At 47.2% G+C, this 23,975-nt stretch overlaps 1 protein-coding gene across 5 annotated transcripts in view; it reads left to right on the top strand.

The window, feature by feature from the left end:
- The window catches only part of LOC139558492 (trafficking protein particle complex subunit 9-like), a 296,688-nt gene that overhangs the window by 26,747 nt on the left and 245,966 nt on the right, over window positions 1–23,975 (top strand). For all 5 annotated transcript variants that reach the window (XM_071373648.1, XM_071373653.1, XM_071373652.1 and 2 more), the window contains one exon: window positions 13,727–13,853. In XM_071373648.1, the coding sequence (XP_071229749.1) occupies window positions 13,727–13,853 (127 nt within the window). The remainder of the gene's footprint in view (window positions 1–13,726; window positions 13,854–23,975) is intronic.

Below are 23,975 nucleotides of genomic sequence, written 5' to 3' on the forward strand. Positions count from 1 at the left end.
GCCGCTTTTAAACTCATCCCGGCCCGCTAATTATTATTATGTTACCTAGCTAGCTAACAACCTGGTACCTTGACAGTAGGTCTAGGCCAATTTGATTGGCACAGGAAGAAAGGAAAAGGGTCTGGTACTCATGAGATGTGCTTCATATCGGTAGGCTTCATAAAGACCTAACTATATCAAACATCTCTTTCTTTCTGGTGCTCTCTTACATTCTGTTTGTTGCCTAACGTTTCTAAAGTTGGCAGCAGCGTGTGTTGTTTGGGAGGGAGAGTGGTGTGTGTTTATGAAAGAGCGGGAGACAGTATGTGTGAAGTATGTGAATATGTGTTGTGCTGAGAATATCAGTGAATGTGTGAATATCAACGACAGGTTGTTTGGTTTAGCACGTGTGCATACCGTTTAGAGAACGGGAACAAGCGTACAGGATGCTAGGCCACGGAATCTTTCCCCGTGGTATAACCACACTACTCAGTAACGTGATACTTGTCCCGGTATCGAATAAAATGTTGGTATCGTGACAAGACTACTTGGAATAACAGATATTACATGGTCATAGTCAAACATTTTTTGTCAGTGTTAGTTTAAAACCTTAATGCATTTTCCCTCAATTTCATTCTATCTAAAATCACCCCCTGGCTGCAGCCATCCATAAATGTCCTTTGGGAAAGCCAGCATTGTGCCTGTGGGTGTAATGGTGTGTGATGCTCAACCAAGCCAGTCATCTCATATGGTGGCTGGGCGAAAGTGAGCTTTGACCAGAAATCCTCTGGACTCGGGTACTCATCTGAGGGAGAGGAAAGGGTTGGAGTTGATGCCTAACTGACCTCACTATCGAGGCCAATGTAACGCTTTTGGGAAAGTGGGAGGGAGAAGGAGAGAGACAGTGAGGAAGGAGAGAGGAGAAAGAGAGGGAAAGCAGAATGGAGAAAACAGATGGAGAGCGAAATGTAGAGTGAATACAGAGAAAGGGAGGGAGACCGAGAGAGAGCGAGCAGAGCGCCAACAGTATGAAATATTCACCACTGTCAGCAGCAGCAGTAGCAGTGAGGGACTGTTGCTACGCTGAGAGAGGCCATGCTCCCATCTACCCAGCACCATCCTCACTGTGTAACACTGCTGGAATAACAACAGCTCAACTACAGCTCAGTGGCCATCATACACCCACCGTGTGTGTGTGTGTGTGTGTGTGTGTGTGTGTGTGTGTGTGTGTGTGTGTGTGTGTGTGTGTGTGTGTGTGTGTGTGTGTGTGTGTGTGTGTGTGTGTGTGTGTGTGTGTGTGTGTGTGTGTGTGTGTGTGTGTGTGTGTGTGTGTGTGTAATTACAGCCTGTGATGCCTCGAGACAGAAAGGCAAGGAGTATGATGCTTTTCTAGCTATGCCAGAGAGGCTGGGCATAAAGTCCCCAAACATATCTCATTGTTATATTAAAGCTATGATCTCACTTGAGTTGAAACCTTGTTCCCCAGACTCCTAACTCCAAGCTTGAGTAACTGTTTTAGCAGCTTAAAACCGTTCTAGTTCTCAGTGACTTTTTGAAATGGGCCTTGCACAAATCTGTCCCCTCTGAACTGAGGTTGCACGCCTTCTTTCCCTGCCCGCCTGCCTGTCTCTCTCTCTCTCTCCCATCCTCTCTCTCCCTCTGTCCCCCCTCTCCCTTTTTCTCCCTTCTCCCTCACCCCCCTGCTGTTTGTCTGCAGTGTGGTGATGTCACACACGGCGGGGGTTATTGCAGGTCATCTTCTCCCAGCATGCAGTAGTGGGGCGCGTCCCCCTTGCTGTGTTCCCTGCGTGTCTGTGGAAGTATTGTAGGACACACAGCAGCACAGCTCAGCATAGCAAAACAGTGTGACTGTCTAGCCCCAGCAGCAACAGCCTTTTCCTTTAAAGTCACAATCCTGAGTTTGTGTTTCAGCCCAATGTAAGCCTGCTACTTAGTTTGGTATAAAGCTGACGAATGGGGAAACATTAATTACCATTCTCAAATATCCCAGATTGTGCCTTTTAATCCTCAGATGTGGGGCCTCACTTATCAACTGTGTGTACATTTCTTTAAAAAAAATCTGGCATACATGAAGATTCTAGGATTGCTAGAACGTTGCTGTCGTCCCATTTAATGTCACAGCAGAAGCTCCCAGGGAAAGGAAATGACGGGCTTTGAAAGAGCCGGGCCCTTCTAAGGTCTGTCTTGAGGCAGTAGTGCCTTTTCAAGTCCCCATCGGTGACATTAAAAAGACATAGCAAATGTTTTATTTAAGATGGACCTTTGGAGGAGAGAGAGTCTAATTAACGTTACCACTGTCACCCTAACTGGGAGAGGGAAAAGAGAGAGAAGAGGTAGCGTGTCATCTTGACCCTCGTGGCATCATAGGAGCTTCAGGCCTGCGTGGGAGAGAGGCTGAGAGAGAGAGAGGCTCAGAGAGAGAGGCTCAGAGAGAGAGAGGCTCAGAGAGAGAGAGGCTCAGAGAGAGAGAGGCTCAGAGAGAGAGAGGCTCAGAGAGAGAGAGGCTCAGAGAGAGAGAGGCTCAGAGAGAGAGAGGCTCTGAGAGAGAGAGAGGCTCTGAGAGAGAGAGAGGCTCTGAGAGAGAGAGAGGCTCTGAGAGAGAGAGAGGCTCTGAGAGAGAGAGAGGCTCTGAGAGAGAGAGAGGCTCAGAGAGAGAGAGAGGCTCAGAGAGAGAGAGAGGCTCAGAGAGAGAGAGAGGCTCAGAGAGAGAGAGAGGCTCTGAGAGAGAGAGAGGCTCTGAGAGAGAGAGGCTCTGAGAGAGAGAGAGGCTGAGAGAGAGAGAGAGAGAGAGGCTGAGAGAGAGAGAGAGGCTGAGAGAGAAAGAGGCTGAGAGAGAGAAAGAGGCTGAGAGAGAGAGAGAGGCTGAGAGAGGCTGAGAGAGAGAGAGAGGCTGAGAGAGAGAGAGAGAGAGAGAGAGAGAGAGGCTGAGAGAGAGAGAGGCTGAGAGAGAGAGAGGCTGAGAGAGAGAGAGAGAGAGAGAGAGAGAGAGAGAGAGAGAGAGGCTGAGAGAGAGAGAGGGGGGCGGAGAGAGAGAGTGGGGTGGAGAGAGAGAGGGGCTGAGGGAGAGGCTGGGAGAAAGGCTGAGAGAGAGGCTGAAGGAGAGAGGGAGAGGGGCTGGGGGAGAAAAGCCGAGAGTGTCCAGGGGAGAGGGGCCGAGGCCGACAGGGAGAGAGGGGGCCGAGAGGGGGCCGAGAGGGAGCCGAGAGGGAGAGTGAGCGAGAGAGGCTGAGAGGGAGAATGAGAGCGAGGCTGAGAGACAGCGAGAGGCTGAGAGACAGCGAGAGGCTGAGAGACAGCGAGAGGCTGAGAGACAGCGAGAGAGAGCGAGAGGCTGGGAGAGAGCGAGCGGCTGGGAGAGAGCGAGCGGCTGAGAGAGAGCGAGCGGCTGAGAGAGAGCGAGCGGCTGAGAGAGAGCGAGCGGCTGAGAGAGAGCGAGCGGCTGAGAGCGAGCGAGCGGCTGAGAGCGAGCGAGCGAGAGGCAGAGAGCGAGCGAGCGAGAGGCAGAGAGCGAGCGAGCGAGAGGCAGAGAGCGAGCGAGCGAGAGGCAGAGAGAGCGAGCGAGCGAGAGGCAGAGAGAGCGAGCGAGCGAGCGAGAGGCAGAGAGAGCGAGCGAGCGAGAGGCAGAGAGAGAGCGAGCGAGCGAGAGGCAGAGAGAGAGCGAGCGAGCGAGAGGCAGAGAGAGAGCGAGCGAGCGAGAGGCAGAGAGAGAGCGAGCGAGCGAGAGGCAGAGAGAGAGCGAGCGAGCGAGAGGCAGAGAGAGCGCGAGCGAGAGGCAGAGAGAGCGCGAGCGAGCGAGAGGCAGAGAGAGCGCGAGCGAGCGAGAGGCAGAGAGAGCGCGAGAGGCAGAGAGAGAGCGAGAGGCAGAGAGAGAGCGAGAGGCAGAGAGAGCGCGAGAGGCTGAGAGAGAGCGCGAGCGAGCGTGAGGCTGAGAGAGAGCGCGAGCGAGCGTGAGGCTGAGAGAGAGCGCGAGCGAGCGTGAGGCTGAGAGAGAGCGCGAGCGAGCGCAAAATGAATGAACAATGAAATATGTTTGGGGACTTTATGCCCAGCCTCTCACACAAAATGGCATAGCTAGAAAAGCATCATACTCCTTGCCTTTCTGTCTCGAGGCATCGCAGGCTGTAATTGCGCACACACACACACACACACACACACACACACACACACACACACACACACACACACACACACACACGGTGGGTGTATGATGGCCACTGAGCTGTAGTTGAGCTGTTGTTATTCCAGCAGGGTTACACAGTGAGGATGGTGCTGGGTAGATGGGAGCATGGCCTCTCTCAGCGTAGCAACAGTCCCTCACTGCTACTGCTGCTGCTGACAGTGGTGAATATTTCATACTGTTGGCGCTCTGCTCGCTCTCTCTCGGTCTCCCTCCCTTTCTCTGTATTCACTCTACATTTCGCTCTCCATCTGTTTTCTCCATTCTGCTTTCCCTCTCTTTCTCCTCTCTCCTTCCTCACTGTCTTTCTCCTTCTCCTCCCTCTCCCTCCCACTTTCCCAAAAGCATTACATTGGCCTCGATAGTGAGGTCAGTTAGGCATCAACTCTCATAATGACAAAGTTAAAACAGGTTATTGGAAATGTTTACTAATTTATAAAAAAAATATAAAACAGAAATACATAATTTGCATAAGTACTCAGACCTTTGCTATGATACTCGATAATTGAGCTCAGGTGCATTCTGTTTTCATTGATCATCCTTGAGATGTTTCTACAACTTGATTTGGAGTCCACCTGTGGTAAATTCAATTCATTGGACATGGTTTGGAAAGGCACACACCTGTCTACATAAGGTCCCACAGTTGACAGTGCATGTCAGAGCAAAAACCAAGCCATGAGGTCGAAGGAATTATCCGTAGAGCTCCGAGACAGGTTTGTGTCAAGGCCCAGATCTGGGGAAGGGTACCAAAAAATGTCTGCAGCATTGAAGGTCCCCAAGAACACAGTGGCCTCCATCATTCTTAAATGGAAGATGTTTGGAACCACCAAGACTCTTCCTAGAGCTGGCCGCTTGGCCAAACTGAGCAATCGAGGGAGAAGGGCCTTGGTCAGGTAGATGACCAAGAACCCGATGGTCACTCTGACAGAGCTCCAGAGTTTTTCTGTGGAGATGCGAGAACCTACCAGAAGGACAACCATCTCTGCAACACTCCACCAATCAGGCCTTTATGGTAGAGTGGCCAGACAGAAGCCATTCCTCAGTAAAGGGCACATGACAGCCTTAAAGGATTCTCAGAGAAACAAGATTCTTTGGTCTGATGAGACCAAGATTGAACTCTTTGGCCAGAATGCCAAGCATCACGTCTGGAGGAAACCTGGCACCATTCCTACGGTGAAGCATGGTGTTGGCAGCATCATGCTGTGGGTATGTTTTTCAGCGGCAGGGACTGAAAGACTAGTCAGGATCAAGGGAAAGATGAACGGAGCAAAGTACAGGGAGATCCTTGATTTAAAACCTTCTCGAGTGCTCAGGACCTCAGACTGGGGCGAAAGTTCACCTTCCAACAGGACAAAGACCCGAAGCACACAGCCAAGACAACGCAGGAGTGGCTTCGGAACAAGTCTCTCAATGTCCTCGAGTGGTCCAGCCAGAGCCTGAACTTGAACCCGATCGAACATCTCTGGAGAGACCTGAAAATAACTGTGCAGCGATGCTCCCCATCCACCCTGACAGAGCTTGAGGATCTGCATAGAAGAATGGGAGAAACTCCCCAAATACAGGTGTGCTAAGCTGGTAGCGTCATACCTAAGAAGATTTGAGGCTGTAATCACTGCCAAAGGTGCTTCAACAAAGTAGTGAGTAAAGGGTCTGAATACTTATGTAAATTTCAGCTTGTTATTTTCAATAAATGTGCAATTAAAAAAATATGTTTTTGCTTTGTCATTATGGGTTGTTGTGTGTAGATGTTTTTTCATGGTTCGGACTAGGCCTCTTAGTTCCAGTGAAGGGAAATCTTAACACTACAGCATACAATGACATTCTCAATGATTCTGTGCTTTCAACTTTGTGGCAACAGTTTGGGGAAGGCCCTTTCCTGTTTGATCATGACAATGCCCTCGTGCACAAAGCGAGGTCCATACAGAAATGGTATGTCGAGATCGGTGTGGAAGAACTTGACTGGCCTGCACAGAGCCCTGACCTCAACCCCACCGAACACATTTGGGATGATTTGGAATGCCTGACTGCGAGCCAGGCCTAATCGCCCAACATCAGTGCACGACCTCACTAATGCTTGTGGCTGAATGGAAGCAAGTCCCCGCAGCAATATTCCAACATCTAGTGGAAAGCCTTCCCAGACGAATGGAAGATGTTTTAGCAGCAAAGGGGGGACCAACTCCATATCAATTCCCATGATTTTGGAATGAGATGTTCGACGAGCATACTTTTGATCATGTTGTGTATCTGCACAAACTATCTTGCACTGACCCTACGCACACTCACTAGACTTTCACTACAATGTTACACCCACACAAAACCAACACACATTTACATACACTACATATGCACACACACGTTTACTGACATAACACAATCATACATACACACATTTTTATTCTCATAATTTGTAATTTGCTGCTGCTACTCTGTACTTTATTTTACTGTTATTATTATCTGTCCGGATGCCTAGTCACTTTACCCTGCCTTCATGTACATATCTACCTCAAATACCTCATACCTTTGCACATTGATCTGGTACTGGTACTCCCTCTATATACAGTTGAAGTCGGAAGTTTACATACACTTAGTTTGGAGTCATTAAAACTCATTTTTCAACCACTCCACAGATTTCTTGTTAACAAACTATAGTTTTTGCAAGTCGGTTAGGACATCTACTTTGTGCATGACACAATTTTTTCCCCCAACAATTGTTTACAGACAGATTATTTCACTTATAATTCACTGTATCACAATTCCAGTGGGTCAGAAGTTTACATACACTAAGTTGACTTTGCCTTTAAACAGCTTGGAAAATTCCAGAAAATGATGTCATGGCTTTAGAAGCTTTCTGATAGGCTAATTGACATCATTTGAGTCAATTGGAGGTGTACTTCAAGGCCTACCTTCAAACTCAGTGCCTCTTTACTTGACATCATGGGAAAATCAAAAGAAATCAGCCAAGACCTACCACGTTCATCTGTACAAACAATAGAATGCAAGTATAAACACCATGGGACCACGCAGCCGTCATACCGCCCAGGAAGGAGACGCGTTCTGTCTCCTAGAGATGAACGTACTTTGGTGCGAAAAGTGCAAATCATTCCCAGAACAACAGCAAAGGACCTTGTGAAGAGGCAGGAGGAAATGGGTACAAAGGTATCTATATCCACAGTAAAACGAGTCCTATATTGACATAACCTGAACAGCTGCTCAGCAAGGAAGAAGCCACTGCTCCAAAGCCACCATTAAAAAAGCCAGACTATGGTTTGCAACTGCACATGGGGACAAAGATCGTACTTTTCGGAGAAATGTCCTCTGGTCTGATGAAACAAAAAAAGAACTGTTTGGCCATAATGACCATCGTCATGTTTGGAGGAGAAAGGGGGAGGCTTGCAAGCCGAAGAACACCATCCCAACCGTGAAGCACGGGGGTGTCAGCATCATGTTGTGGGGGTGCTTTGCTGCAGGAGGGACTGGTGCACTTCACAAAATAGATAGCATCATGAGGAAGGAAAATTATTTGGATATATTGAAGCAACATCTCAAGACATCAGTCAGGAAGTTAAAGCTTGGTCACAAATGGGTCTTCCAAATGGACATTGACCCCAAGCATACTTCCAAAGTTGTGGCAAAATGGCTTATGGACAACAAAGTCAAGGTATTGGAGTGGCCATCACAAGCTCTGACCTCAATCCTATAGAACATTTGTGGGCAGAACTGAAAAAGCTTGTGCGAGCAAGGAGGCTTACAAACCTGACTCAGTTACACCAGCTCTGTCAGGAGGAATGGGTAAAATTCACAAACTTACTGTGGGAAGCTTGTGGAAGGCTACCCGACACGTTTGACCCAAGTTAAACAATTTAAAGGCAATGCTACCAAATACTAATTGAGTGTATGTCAACTTCTGACCCACTGGGAATGTGATGAAAGAAATAAAAGCTGAAATAAATCATTCTCTCTACTATTATTCTGACATTTCACATTCTTAAAATAAAGTTGTGATCCTAACTGACCTAAGACAGGGAATTTATATCAGGAATTGTGAAAAACTGAGTTTAAATGTATTTGGCGAAGGTAAACTTCCGACTTCAACTGTAGCTCCTGTCTTGTGTATTTTATTCCTCTTGTGTTAGTTACAATTGTATTTTTTACTATCATTTTTTATCCGCATCATTGGGAGAGGTTCATAAGCATGTATTTCAACACAGTGTGATTTGGAGGCAGTTTAATCATCTTAGGAGTTGGGAATCTATCGGTAATATCTTATAAATGTAATTACTAGAATGGGTATAGCCCCTCGGACTAATATGATTCCCGTTGTAGAAATTATAAACTGAACAAAAATATAAACGCAACATGTAAAGTGTTGGTCCCATTTTTCTTGACCTGATATAAAAGATCACAGAAATTTTCCATAAGCAGACAATAATTATTTCTATCACATTTGCACAAAAGTGTTTACATCCCTGTTAGTGAGCATTTATCATTTGCCAAGCTAGTCTATCCACCTTATAGGTGTGGCATATCAAGAAGCTGATTAAACAGCATGATCATTACACAGGTGCACCTTGTGCTGGGGACATTAGAAGGCCACTCTAAAATATACCGTTTTGTCACACAACGCAATGCCACAGATGTCTGAAGTTTTGAGGTAAAATGCAATTGTCATGCTGATAGCAGGAATGTTCAACAGCGCTGTTGCCAGAGAATTTAATGTTAATTTCTCTACCATAAGCTGCCTCCAACTTTGTTTTTGCAAATTTGGCAGTACATCCAACCGGCCTCACAACCGCAGACCACTTGCATCCACGCCAGCCCAGGACGCCACATCAGTCTTTTTCAGCTGTTGGATTGTTTGAGGAGAGGGAGGGTGGGTGCTGAGGAGTATTTCTGTCTCTAATAAAGCACTTTTGTGGGGGAAAGCTCATTCTGATTGGCTGGGCCTGACTCCCCAGTGGGTGGGCCTATGTCCTCCCAGGCCCACCCATGGCTGCGCCACTGCCTATGTGAAATCCGTAGATTAGGGTTTAATGAATTTATTTCAATTGACTGATTTCCTTATATGAACTGTAACTCAGTAAAATCTTAGAAATTGTTGCATTTTATATTTTTGTTCAGTATATGTCTATGTACATAACAGTAACTTAAATTATACAAGTACAACTTTAGTGTGAACTGAAGTAAACATCAACGCTATGAGCTGAACATGTTGATGAATTGCTTGAAAGTCCCAGGCATTTCCTCCTGATTTCCCTCGATCCTCACAGTCGCATAAGATGGCCACTCACTCATTCCATCTCTGTACACTGAAGTAAGTGCACGTATTTTCTAAGTCTGTTGTCAGCTAGTCTCCCACCCACTTGACGTTTTCTAGTGCAGTAGTCTGGTTAACAGTGGATAAGATTAGGCTAGTATTTTCGCCCACAATATGCGGATGTCATTGCAGTTGACTTCTCCTTGTAAACATTCCTGCCCCCAAAACAATAAAATAATATATATATTCGTTTGATATTCATTAGTTTGTATTCCTGGCAGCACTTTCCATCACATGGCAGGGCAGTACATCATCTACAGTGACAGTTGGCAGAATCTCCCTGTATGTTTTATTGAGAATGTTACTCGTGTCAGGATGTATTGGAAGTCCCAGTCTCTCTTCCCTCTCTCCCCCTAGAGTCTCAGTCAGTTAAGAGGCCTCACAAAGGATGTTAAAACATTTCAAAGTCATCACCAGGGGTCCTCTACAGTACCACACCATAGGCTGCTGCTCTGGGTGGAAATATAGGGGATTCTCTTAAAAATGAGCAGATGAACTGAGAAATGAGAGAGAGACATATTGGTGCCATTCAAAGTTTAAGACTGTTGAACCAGTTATCTAAGAATGAATGTGGAAGTATGAATGCAGAATTCATGAGTTGAATCAGGTTTTCCTTGAGTTGATTTCCGTGGTCTCATACTAAATAATATATGAACCCAAGTTTTAAATATTCCTTTATTCACCACTTTAGGCATAATTCAAGTTCTGTGTTCAGTTCTCTGTGTTTTTGGTGAAAGACGAAAGGAAAACGATGTTCTGTCGTTACGTCTGTTAAGCAGTCTGTCACTGAGCCCAGTAAATGTCAGGATGTATTGACTCTCCTCTACCTGTGCACTGCAGTGGTTCATTACTCAATGTGAGCAGTAAAGTAGAGGAGGCAGCGTTTACTTTATTTATAGGCTTGCCAGTTGTCAGCTCTGTTTCTGGTCTCCGCCTAGTCGGAGGGGTTGATACTGTATGGTCTGAAGGTTAGATGGAAAAATGCATATTACACTGTAGTTGTCTGACTGCATTTATATACATCTAGTTAGTATTTGGAGAGGCAAATTGTGTGATCGGGCTATTTAATTGATGCGGGCCAATTTTAAATCTGTGAACTCCTGTAATTTAGTTTTTGCTCTCAATTCTTCCTATGCTTATTTATTGAATTGCTTATTTCTCTGCTGACTGACATACTAGTTGATGGCAAACATTTTGAATTTCCTGTAATGTTTACTTGTTTAATCACCTTCTGCTCTCGAAACTCGCCAAAGCGAAAGTGAGTAATCAATTCCCCACAGGAATTGAACTGGAGTTGAAAATCAGCTGTATTATGTGTTGTTGGGGGGGTCGCAGATGGAACGCAGAACTGAAAGAAAGACTGTTGAAGAGAGACAGGGAACAGAGAGAGACAGAGAGGGAGTATGGTAATCAGAGAGCTGTTTGTGTAATGCTGCAGTGAGCTCTTCAAAGATACTGTTTTACCTCACATCATCCCAAAATGACAATCAATACAGAGTTTTGTTTGTCTGGGTCTGTCCTTCAACTTGCCATGTTTTACTGTTAGACTACGTTACTTGGGCTTCCAAATACAATTTACTAAATTGAAATGTATCGACAGACAGACTCCATGCAGGTTTAGGAATCATTTGAAATTGTCCATGACAGGCAGGGAGGCAGACGAGTAGGCAAGGAAGCGGACAGGGAGACGGATTGAAAGACTGGTAAGCAGACAAGTAGACAGGCAGGCAGACAGGTAAGCAGGCAGGGAGAGATGTAGACAGCCAGACAGACAGGTAAGCAGGCAGGCAGACAGATAGACAGCCAGACAGGCCGGCAGGCAGGGGGAGAGAGGTAGACAGCTAGCCAGACAGGCCGGCAGGCAGGCAGGGGGAGAGAGGTAGACAGCCAGGCAGGCAGGCAGACAGGTAAGCAGGCAGGGAGAGACGTAGACATACAGGCAGGGAGAGAGGTAGACAGCCAGACAGGTAAGCAGGCAGGGAGAGAGGTAGACAGGCAGGCAGGCAGGCAGGGAGAGAGGTAGACAGCCAGACTGGTAAGCATGCAGGGAGAGAGGTAGACAGGCAGGCAGGGAGAGAGGTAGACAGGCAGGCAGGGAGGGAGAGAGGTAGACAGACAGGCAGGCAGGCAGGGAGAGAGGTAGACAGGCAGGCAGGCAGGGAGGGAGGGAGAGAGGTAGATAGGTAGGCAGGCAGGGAGAGAGGTAGACAGAGACAGACAGACAGGCAGGCAGGCAGGCAGGTACGCAGGCAGGGAGAGAGGTAGACAGACAGGCAGGCAGGCAGGCAGGGAGAGAGGTAGACAGCCAGACAGGTAAGCAGGCAGGGAGAGAGGTAGACAGACAGGCAGGCAGGCAGACAGGTAAGCAGGCAGGAAGAGAGGTAGACAGACAGGCAGGCAGGCCGGGAGAGAGGTAGACAGACAGGCAGGGAGAGAGGTAGACAGCCAGACAGGTAAGCAGGCAGGGAGAGAGGTAGACAGACAGGCAGGCAGGCCGGGAGAGAGGTAGACAGACAGGCAGGGAGAGAGGTAGACAGCCAGACAGGTAAGCAGGCAGGGAGAGAGGTAGACAGACAGACAGGCAGGCAGGGAGAGAGGTAGACAGCCAGACTGGCAGACAGGCAGGGGGAGTGATATAGAATTTTGTGATCAATTTACATACATTTCAATTATCCTAATCGGTCTGCAACCCAGAGTGTGTAAAGTTCTGGTTTAAATGAAACAGACAGAATTCCCAGCTCACAATTAGTCAAACCCAGTTTTATTCACGAGAGCTCTCCCATTCATATACAAAGATGTTCCTTTTATAACATACTTCTATCCTACGCACACACATACACACTAACATTAGGAGAGCTATCTTCTTCTCTAGAATTCTCACCACAGTTTCTCACTACCCAGCTGACAGTTCCAGTCCCCCCAGATTAAGGAAACCTGGGGGGTACTCCCTGTCCTATCTTATCTTCCCAGAGTTATAGCCGGGTCGGTTCAACCATAGTTTAATTGTTTCTAGGTTTTTTCTTAAGCATACACACATTTCTCTCTCTCCCCAGTCCAACCTAGTTGGACTTGTGTTTAATACTCTTAATTACTCCTTATCCATGCTACATAACCTCTAATCCCTAATGGTTAAGTTTCCGGGTAGAATTATTTAATCATTTATATTGAAGCTTATAAACTCTTTTATGAGGGAGATACAGGCAGGTAACCAGCGCTCATAACCGCTGTGGTTGAAATGTACTATCAGCAACAGTACTCAAATCCTTCCATGTCCATTTCTACTTCCAGGCGGTTTCATAAGCTGCATGCAGCATTTCTCTGCTTCTTAAACCATGATCACTAAGCCACTTCCCAACACTGCAAACACACAACAGTGAATGTGACTCGACTTCTAATAAACAGAGGGCTTTAACATCCCTTTAAGACCTTCATTTGGTGAGCTTTTTAAGTTACAGGAATGTGCTTAGTAACAACAGGATGCTAGATACATTTGTATGTAAAGCAAGGCCATGTCAGTGTTTTCAATACTGGCACTCTAACTCTGAGAGAGCTTTTATCACAGTGATGTTCTGTTTCCTGCCACTGGAACTGCTCTTCAGTCTGTCAGATCAGAACTACAGAAGGTCATGTTTGCCTGGTCGTCCTGACTCTGGATCTAAGTATGTTCAGTCTGTGCTGCTCTGTTGCTCAGGATAATAATGTGATATTTTGTGACTGTCCAAGCAGGGGTATGTAGTGGGGAACTGAGAAGTAGCCTATCTAGGAGCTTGACTGGAGTATATATCGCTCTCTCTCGCAGCCCCCATGTGGCGTGAGGCCCAGCCAACAGAGTAACTCATAGAGACATGTTTGTTTGCAACTAAAGCAGCGAGGCTGAGAGTGATGATACAGCACGGCCATAAACATCTTTATAGATCCAGCTATAAAACTCACACTGTAGGATGGAGAGAAGGGACAGGGCTGGAGTTGTGTTATTATGCTCAATTAAATTGGCAGGGCCGTGTAATCTTGCTTAGAGCAATAGTTATAGCGAGAGAGGTTACTTCAAATGGTGAGGAAAAACTGGCTCCATCAAAAGGGTGCCAAATAATATGTGCTTTACACACTATAGCGTGCACTGTGTGAAAACGCTCTTTGTAGAAATGTTTTTTCCTGGTCACTTCAAATGGTCAGACTGACCATCCGTAATGTGCTCTACGGTTCTAACCCTAGTCCCTTCTTTCCCCGGTCCACAGAGAAGAAGGAGGTGACTCAGAGTCTGGAGAACTACACGTCTAAATGTCCAGGAGGAATGGAGGTTATCACCCTGCCTGATGGACTCAAACTGCCTCCAGTACCGTTAAGCAAGCTACCCATCGTCAGGTACGTCAGTCAGTCAATCGGATTTTTAAAGCTCTTTTTCAGCAACAGTTGTCAGGTAAGTCAGTCAAAGGTGGTGAGTGGTCTGGGTCATGTTTATTAAGAAGAATGGATGATAACGCTCTGAAACTGAGAGAAATGGGGAGGTAATATCTGACCTAGTCCAATAAGAAACGCCTGCTTTCATGTTCCATTGCAAAATGTTTTGCGACGGTGTACCCTAATGAACACAACCCTGGTGTATGAACTGTCATTCTGATTTGATCTTATCAATGTACCAATGAGCTCATCATTGTTACGACACTGTTCTAACATCGAGTAACTACTACTCTGAGTGGCGTGATTAATCAATAGACAATATTTCTTCCCGCTCAACAAAGTCAGGTAATTCTGACGATGGTGTAATGATTGAAATGTAGCTCTTCTCCTCCCTCCTCCCCCTGGTCAGAACAGAGTTATAGCTGTTTGAGATCTAAGTGAACATTTTACATGACACTCTGATTTACAGAAGCATTTACTTGTAAATGTATTTATGGTGAAATATGACTCGTTTACGTTTCAGTAAAAGTCATTCGTATAGCAGAAATGACACTACTGTTGAATAGGCTTGGCTAGTCTGGAGGCTCTGTTGAATAGGCTTGGCGAATCTGGGGCTCTGTTGAATAGGCTTGGCTAGTCTGGGGGCTCTGTTGAATAGGTTTGGCTAATCTGGGGGCTCTGTTGAATAGGCTTGGCTAATCTAGGGCTCTGTTGAATAGGCTTGGCTAATCTGGGTCTCTGTTGAATAGGCTTGGCTAATCTGAGACTCTGATGAATAGGTTTGGCTAATCTGGGGCTCTGTTGAATAGGCTTGGCTAATCTGGGGCTCTGTTGAATAGGCTTGGCTAATCTGGGGGCTCTGTTGAATAGGCTTGGCTAGTCTGGGGGCTCTATTGAATAGGCTTGGCTAATCTGGGTTTCTGTTGAATTGGCTAGTCTGGAGGCTCTGTTGAATAGGCTTGGCTAGTCCGGAGGCTCTGTTGAATAGGCTTGGCTAGTCTGGGGGCTCTGTTGAATAGGCTTGGCTAGTCCGGAGGCTCTGTTGAATAGGCTTGGCTAGTCTGGCGGCTCTGTTGAATAGGCTTGGCTAGTCCGGAGGCTCTGCTGAATAGGCTAGTCTGGAGGCTCTGTTGAATAGGCTAGTCTGGAGGCTCTGTTGAATAGGCTAGTCTGGAGGCTCTGCTGAATAGGCTAGTCTGGAGGCTCTGTTGAATAGGCTAGTCTGGAGGCTCTGTTGAATAGGCTAGTCTGGAGGATCTGTTGAATAGGCTAGTCTGGAGGATCTGTTGAATAGGCTAGTCTGGAGGCTCTGTTGAATAGGCTAGTCTGGAGGATCTGTTAAATAGGCTAGTCTGGAGGTTCTGTTGAATAGGCTAGTCTGGAGGCTCTGTTGAATAGGCTAGTCTGGAGGCTCTGTTGAATAGGCTAGTCTGGAGGCTCTGTTGAATAGGCTAGTCTGGAGGATCTGTTGAATAGGCTAGTCTGGAGGCTCTGTTGAATAGGCTAGTCTGGAGGCTCTGTTGAATAGGCTAGTCTGGAGGCTCTGCTGAATTGGCTAGTCTGGAGGCTCTGCTGAATAGGCTAGTCTGGAGGCTCTGCTGAATAGGCTAGTCTGGAGGCTCTGTTGAATAGGCTAGTCTGGAGGCTCTGTTGAATAGGCTTGTCTGGAGGCTCTGTTGAATAGGCTAGTCTGGAGGCTCTGTTGAATAGGCTAGTCTGGAGGCTCTGTTGAATAGGCTAGTCTGGAGGCTCTGTTGAATAAGCTAGTCTGGAGGCTCTGTTGAATAGGCTAGTCTGGAGGCTCTGTTGAATAGGCTTGGCTGTTCTGGGGGCTCTGTTGAATAGGCTTGTCTGGAGGTTCTGTTGAATAGGCTTGGCTAGTCTGGGGGCTCTGTTGAATAGGCTTGGCTAATATGGGGCTCTGTTGAATAGGCTTGGCTAATCTGGGGGCTCTGTTGAATAGGCTTGGCTAATCTAGGGCTCTGTTGAATAGGCTTGGCGAATCTGGGACTGTTGAATAGGCTTTGCTAATCTGGGGCTCTGTTGAATAGGTTTAGCTAATCTGGGGCTCTGTTGAATAGGCTTAGCTAGTCTGGGGGCTCTGTTGAATAGGCTTTGCTAATCTGGGTCTCTGTTGAATAGGCTTGGCTAATTTGGGGGCTCTGTTGAATAGGTTTGGCTAATCTGGGGCTCTGTTGAATAGGCTTGGCTAGTCTGGGGGCTCTGTTGAATAGGCTTGGCTAATCTGGGTTTCTTTTGAATAGGCTTGGCTAATCTGGAGGCTCTGTTGAATAGCCTAGTCCGGAGGCTCTGTTGAATAGGCTAGTCTGGAGGCTCTGTTGAATAGGCTAGTCCGGAGGCTCTGTTGAATAGGCTTGGCTGGGGGCTCTGTTGAACAGGCTAGTCCAGAGGCTCTGCTGAATAGGCTAGTCTGGAGGCTTTGTTGAATAGGCTAGTCTGGAGGATCTGTTGAATAGGCTAGTATGGAGGCTCTGCTGAATAGGCTAGTCTGGAGGCTCTGTTGAATAGGCTAGTCTGGAGGCTCTGTTGAATAGGCTAGTCTGGAGGCTCTGTTGAATAGGCTTGTCTGGAGGCTCTGTTGAATAGGCTAGTCTGGAGGCTCTGTTGAATAGGCTAGTCTGGAGGCTCTGTTGAATAGGCTAGTCTGGAGGCTCTGTTGAATAAGCTAGTCTGGAGGCGCTGTTGAATAGGCTAGTCTGGAGGCTCTGTTGAATAGGCTTGGCTGTTCTGGGGGCTCTGTTGAATAGGCTTGTCTGGAGGTTCTGTTGAATAGGCTTGGCTAGTCTGGAGGCTCTGTTGAATAGGCTAGTCTGGAGGATCTGTTAAATAGGCTAGTCTGGAGGTTCTGTTGAATAGGCTAGTCTGGAGGCTCTGTTGAATAGGCTAGTCTGGAGGCTCTGTTGAATAGGCTAGTCTGGAGGCTCTGTTGAATAGGCTAGTCTGGAGGATCTGTTGAATAGGCTAGTCTGGAGGCTCTGTTGAATAGGCTAGTCTGGAGGCTCTGTTGAATAGGCTAGTCTGGAGGCTCTGCTGAATTGGCTAGTCTGGAGGCTCTGCTGAATAGGCTAGTCTGGAGGCTCTGCTGAATAGGCTAGTCTGGAGGCTCTGTTGAATAGGCTAGTCTGGAGGCTCTGTTGAATAGGCTTGTCTGGAGGCTCTGTTGAATAGGCTAGTCTGGAGGCTCTGTTGAATAGGCTAGTCTGGAGGCTCTGTTGAATAGGCTAGTCTGGAGGCTCTGTTGAATAAGCTAGTCTGGAGGCTCTGTTGAATAGGCTAGTCTGGAGGCTCTGTTGAATAGGCTTGGCTGTTCTGGGGGCTCTGTTGAATAGGCTTGTCTGGAGGTTCTGTTGAATAGGCTTGGCTAGTCTGGGGGCTCTGTTGAATAGGCTTGGCTAATATGGGGCTCTGTTGAATAGGCTTGGCTAATCTGGGGGCTCTGTTGAATAGGCTTGGCTAATCTAGGGCTCTGTTGAATAGGCTTGGCGAATCTGGGACTGTTGAATAGGCTTTGCTAATCTGGGGCTCTGTTGAATAGGTTTAGCTAATCTGGGGCTCTGTTGAATAGGCTTAGCTAGTCTGGGGGCTCTGTTGAATAGGCTTTGCTAATCTGGGTCTCTGTTGAATAGGCTTGGCTAATTTGGGGGCTCTGTTGAATAGGTTTGGCTAATCTGGGGCTCTGTTGAATAGGCTTGGCTAGTCTGGGGGCTCTGTTGAATAGGCTTGGCTAATCTGGGTTTCTTTTGAATAGGCTTGGCTAATCTGGAGGCTCTGTTGAATAGCCTAGTCCGGAGGCTCTGTTGAATAGGCTAGTCTGGAGGCTCTGTTGAATAGGCTAGTCCGGAGGCTCTGTTGAATAGGCTTGGCTGGGGGCTCTGTTGAACAGGCTAGTCCAGAGGCTCTGCTGAATAGGCTAGTCTGGAGGCTTTGTTGAATAGGCTAGTCTGGAGGATCTGTTGAATAGGCTAGTATGGAGGCTCTGCTGAATAGGCTAGTCTGGAGGCTCTGTTGAATAGGCTAGTCTGGGGGCTCTGTTGAATAGGCTAGTCTGGAGGCTCTGTTGAATAGGCTAGTCTGGAGGCTCTGTTGAATAGGCTAGTCTGGAGGCTCTGTTGAATAGGCTAGTCTGGAGGCTCTGTTGAATAGGCTAGTCTGGAGGCTCTGTTGAATAGGCTAGTCTGGGGCTCTGTTGAATAGGCTAGTCCAGAGGCTCTGTTGAATAGGCTAGTCTGGAGGCTCTGTTGAATAGGTTTGGCTAGTCTGGGGGCTCTGTTGAATAGGCTAGTCTAGGGGCTGTGTTGAATAGGCTTGGCTAGTCTGGGGGCTCTGTTGAATAGGCTTGGCTAGTCTGGGGGCTCTGTTGAATAGGCTAGTCTGGAGGCTCTGTTGAATAGGCTAGTCTGGAGGCTCTGTTGAATAGGCTAGTCTGGAGGCTCTGTTGAATAGGCTAGTCTGGAGGCTCTGTTGAATAGGCTAGTCTGGAGGCTCTGTTGAATAGGCTAGTCTGGGGCTCTGTTGAATAGGCTAGTCCAGAGGCTCTGTTGAATAGGCTAGTCTGGAGGCTCTGTTGAATAGGTTTGGCTAGTCTGGGGGCTCTGTTGAATAGGCTAGTCTAGGGGCTCTGTTGAATAGGCTTGGCTAGTCTGGGGGCTCTGTTGAATAGGCTTGGCTTGTCTGGAGGCTCTGTTGAATAGGCTTGGCTAGTCTGGGGGCTCTGTTGAATAGGCTTGACTAGTCTGGAGGCTCTGTTGAATAGGCTTGGCTAGTCTGGAGGCTCTGTTGAATAGGCTTGGATAGTCTGGAGGCTCTGTTGAATAGGCTAGTCTGGGGGCTCTGTTGAATAGGCTTGGCTAGTCTGGAGGTTCTGTTGAATAGGCTTGGCTAGTCTGGGGGCTCTGTTGAATAGGCTTGGCTAGTATGGAGGTTCTGTTTAATAGGCTTGGCTAGTCTGGAGGCTCTGTTGAATAGGCTTGGCTTGTCTGGGGGCTCTGTTGAATAGGTTTGGCTAATCTGGGGGCTCTGTTGAATAGGCTTGGCTAATCTGGGGGCTCTGTTGAATAGGCTTGGCTAATCTAGGGCTCTGTTGAATAGGCTTGGCTAATCTGGGTCTCTGTTGAATAGGCTTGGCTAATCTGAGACTCTGATGAATAGGTTTGGCTAATCTGGGGCTCTGTTGAATAGGCTTGGCTAATCTGGGGCTCTGTTGAATAGGCTTGGCTAATCTGGGGGCTCTGTTGAATAGGCTTGGCTAGTCTGGGGGCTCTATTGAATAGGCTTGGCTAATCTGGGTTTCTGTTGAATTGGCTAGTCTGGAGGCTCTGTTGAATAGGCTTGGCTAGTCCGGAGGCTCTGTTGAATAGGCTTGGCTAGTCTGGGGGCTCTGTTGAATAGGCTTGGCTAGTCCGGAGGCTCTGTTGAATAGGCTTGGCTAGTCTGGCGGCTCTGTTGAATAGGCTTGGCTAGTCCGGAGGCTCTGCTGAATAGGCTAGTCTGGAGGCTCTGTTGAATAGGCTAGTCTGGAGGCTCTGTTGAATAGGCTAGTCTGGAGGCTCTGCTGAATAGGCTAGTCTGGAGGCTCTGTTGAATAGGCTAGTCTGGAGGCTCTGTTGAATAGGCTAGTCTGGAGGATCTGTTGAATAGGCTAGTCTGGAGGATCTGTTGAATAGGCTAGTCTGGAGGCTCTGTTGAATAGGCTAGTCTGGAGGATCTGTTAAATAGGCTAGTCTGGAGGTTCTGTTGAATAGGCTAGTCTGGAGGCTCTGTTGAATAGGCTAGTCTGGAGGCTCTGTTGAATAGGCTAGTCTGGAGGCTCTGTTGAATAGGCTAGTCTGGAGGATCTGTTGAATAGGCTAGTCTGGAGGCTCTGTTGAATAGGCTAGTCTGGAGGCTCTGTTGAATAGGCTAGTCTGGAGGCTCTGCTGAATTGGCTAGTCTGGAGGCTCTGCTGAATAGGCTAGTCTGGAGGCTCTGCTGAATAGGCTAGTCTGGAGGCTCTGTTGAATAGGCTAGTCTGGAGGCTCTGTTGAATAGGCTTGTCTGGAGGCTCTGTTGAATAGGCTAGTCTGGAGGCTCTGTTGAATAGGCTAGTCTGGAGGCTCTGTTGAATAGGCTAGTCTGGAGGCTCTGTTGAATAGGCTAGTCTGGAGGCTCTGTTGAATAAGCTAGTCTGGAGGCTCTGTTGAATAGGCTAGTCTGGATGCTCTGTTGAATAGGCTTGGCTGTTCTGGGGGCTCTGTTGAATAGGCTTGTCTGGAGGTTCTGTTGAATAGGCTTGGCTAGTCTGGAGGCTCTGTTGAATAGGCTAGTCTGGAGGATCTGTTAAATAGGCTAGTCTGGAGGTTCTGTTGAATAGGCTAGTCTGGAGGCTCTGTTGAATAGGCTAGTCTGGAGGCTCTGTTGAATAGGCTAGTCTGGAGGCTCTGTTGAATAGGCTAGTCTGGAGGATCTGTTGAATAGGCTAGTCTGGAGGCTCTGTTGAATAGGCTAGTCTGGAGGCTCTGTTGAATAGGCTAGTCTGGAGGCTCTGCTGAATTGGCTAGTCTGGAGGCTCTGCTGAATAGGCTAGTCTGGAGGCTCTGCTGAATAGGCTAGTCTGGAGGCTCTGTTGAATAGGCTAGTCTGGAGGCTCTGTTGAATAGGCTTGTCTGGAGGCTCTGTTGAATAGGCTAGTCTGGAGGCTCTGTTGAATAGGCTAGTCTGGAGGCTCTGTTGAATAGGCTAGTCTGGAGGCTCTGTTGAATAAGCTAGTCTGGAGGCTCTGTTGAATAGGCTAGTCTGGAGGCTCTGTTGAATAGGCTTGGCTGTTCTGGGGGCTCTGTTGAATAGGCTTGTCTGGAGGTTCTGTTGAATAGGCTTGGCTAGTCTGGGGGCTCTGTTGAATAGGCTTGGCTAATATGGGGCTCTGTTGAATAGGCTTGGCTAATCTGGGGGCTCTGTTGAATAGGCTTGGCTAATCTAGGGCTCTGTTGAATAGGCTTGGCGAATCTGGGACTGTTGAATAGGCTTTGCTAATCTGGGGCTCTGTTGAATAGGTTTAGCTAATCTGGGGCTCTGTTGAATAGGCTTAGCTAGTCTGGGGGCTCTGTTGAATAGGCTTTGCTAATCTGGGTCTCTGTTGAATAGGCTTGGCTAATTTGGGGGCTCTGTTGAATAGGTTTGGCTAATCTGGGGCTCTGTTGAATAGGCTTGGCTAGTCTGGGGGCTCTGTTGAATAGGCTTGGCTAATCTGGGTTTCTTTTGAATAGGCTTGGCTAATCTGGAGGCTCTGTTGAATAGCCTAGTCCGGAGGCTCTGTTGAATAGCCTAGTCCGGAGGCTCTGTTGAATAGGCTAGTCTGGAGGCTCTGTTGAATAGGCTAGTCCGGAGGCTCTGTTGAATAGGCTTGGCTGGGGGCTCTGTTGAACAGGCTAGTCCAGAGGCTCTGCTGAATAGGCTAGTCTGGAGGCTTTGTTGAATAGGCTAGTCTGGAGGATCTGTTGAATAGGCTAGTATGGAGGCTCTGCTGAATAGGCTAGTCTGGAGGCTCTGTTGAATAGGCTAGTCTGGGGGCTCTGTTGAATAGGCTAGTCTGGAGGCTCTGTTGAATAGGCTAGTCTGGAGGCTCTGTTGAATAGGCTAGTCTGGAGGCTCTGTTGAATAGGCTAGTCTGGAGGCTCTGTTGAATAGGCTAGTCTGGAGGCTCTGTTGAATAGGCTAGTCTGGGGCTCTGTTGAATAGGCTAGTCCAGAGGCTCTGTTGAATAGGCTAGTCTGGAGGCTCTGTTGAATAGGTTTGGCTAGTCTGGGGGCTCTGTTGAATAGGCTAGTCTAGGGGCTGTGTTGAATAGGCTTGGCTAGTCTGGGGGCTCTGTTGAATAGGCTTGGCTAGTCTGGGGGCTCTGTTGAATAGGCTAGTCTGGAGGCTCTGTTGAATAGGCTAGTCTGGAGGCTCTGTTGAATAGGCTAGTCTGGAGGCTCTGTTGAATAGGCTAGTCTGGAGGCTCTGTTGAATAGGCTAGTCTGGAGGCTCTGTTGAATAGGCTAGTCTGGGGCTCTGTTGAATAGGCTAGTCCAGAGGCTCTGTTGAATAGGCTAGTCTGGAGGCTCTGTTGAATAGGTTTGGCTAGTCTGGGGGCTCTGTTGAATAGGCTAGTCTAGGGGCTCTGTTGAATAGGCTTGGCTAGTTTGGGGGCTCTGTTGAATAGGCTTGGCTTGTCTGGAGGCTCTGTTGAATAGGCTTGGCTAGTCTGGGGGCTCTGTTGAATAGGCTTGACTAGTCTGGAGGCTCTGTTGAATAGGCTTGGCTAGTCTGGAGGCTCTGTTGAATAGGCTTGGATAGTCTGGAGGCTCTGTTGAATAGGCTAGTCTGGGGGCTCTGTTGAATAGGCTTGGCTAGTCTGGAGGTTCTGTTGAATAGGCTTGGCTAGTCTGGGGGCTCTGTTGAATAGGCTTGGCTAGTATGGAGGTTCTGTTTAATAGGCTTGGCTAGTCTGGAGGCTCTGTTGAATAGGCTTGGCTTGTCTGGGGCTCTGTTGAATAATTGTTTTTTCAACAACATGTTTAGTGGTCCATGCATGGCTTTTGAAAATAGTTAAATATTTCCGTGTTTTGGTCGAAGAAGTTGGTAAATTGAGTTGGCTATTTTTAATTGATGCATTTCAAGTGAATGTATTTTATTTAGCAAAGTTAGTTATTGAGAAGTAGTGCTGAGCGATAAACACGTCGCTTATTTTATGTCGCTTATTTTATGGCTTTTTAAAGAAGTAATTGACAGATGTCTGTCAAATGATTTGAGTAGAATTTTGTCGTTTTCTTCCCCGTGAGCCCAATGTCCACATTGCACAGTTTCTCTGGAGATAAATCAAATCTAGCCTCATCTATGCGATTTAGTAGTGAGTTGTAGTGTTTAACAGGCCAATATTCTACGTAGTTTAGAGCATCAAACTTGGTAATTAACTACAGTAACCATAGTGCTTTGCTCTTCTTCTTGTCCGGTCTGTGTCGTGCGGGGATGTAGAGAACAGTTGTTGCTGCGTGAGGGATCTCTAACTGAAAATACATGATCAAAGTGATTCATGATTGGTATTCAGCGGTTATAAAAGCCTTATTTACTTTGACAAAATCATTATTTTGTTGTTCTTCACACGGTATAGGCAGCAGCTCTGTAGAGATGAGATGATGACTTGGAATAAATAATAGTCAAATAAAACAAATGTAATAATATACACAACAGGTGAAATATTTGATTAAAGTAATGTGAATAACGGCTGGTTAATAAGTGATCAGCAGAAATGAGTCACTACCATCATGGCTTTTTATTCATTGTTTTATTCTGTGTTACAGCATTCAACCCACATAATGCAAATTAAAAACTGACCTTAACAAGCGCTAATTGCTCAGCGCTATTGAGAATAAAATAGTTCTTTAAAGGCAGCCTAGTGTTTAGGTTACAGTAAGTTCACTCAAAACACCACTCAGAATTCTGCTCACTTGTCTTTTATATCCACTTTTTCTCCCTGTTTTCTATCTTGTCTGTATCCATCTGCCCCTATTTCTGGGTTGGCAGGGCCCTTAGTAGAACCAGGAGAGATGGAGGACCGTCTGTACCGTTTGTCTGTGTGTAGATAGATAGATGAATGTCTGGCTACTCACATAGGTGATAAGTGCTATGTCTACTAGCTCCAACCTTCACAGTGCTTTGCTCATTAAATGGCCTGGGCTACAATCTCAGGACAGAATTCACCAATTCTACTGGATTTATGTTCTGCTGCCATCTGATTGACAGAGTTCTGTGTTTGTGTGTTTGTGTGTATGTGTGTGTGTGTGTGTGTGTGATTGGCTCAGGTCACCATGCCAAATTCCATCTCATTTTCTCTCTCAGGACCTTTAATGGACATGGCTGTTGAGATAAAATCTCTCTCTCTGCCTCCTTCGCTCTTTCTCCATCTCCCATCCCTTGACAAACGGTCTAACCTTAATGGCCACATGTACTCTTAAATCTCCACCCAGCATGGCCACCCCTCGGAGCCTGGTTCCTCTCTAGGTTTTCTTACTTGGTTCCTGTCTTTTTAGAAAGTTTTTCCTCGCCACT

The sequence above is a fragment of the Salvelinus alpinus genome, chromosome 29, assembly GCF_045679555.1.
Source record: "Salvelinus alpinus chromosome 29, SLU_Salpinus.1, whole genome shotgun sequence".
Lineage (NCBI taxonomy): Eukaryota > Metazoa > Chordata > Actinopteri > Salmoniformes > Salmonidae > Salvelinus > Salvelinus alpinus.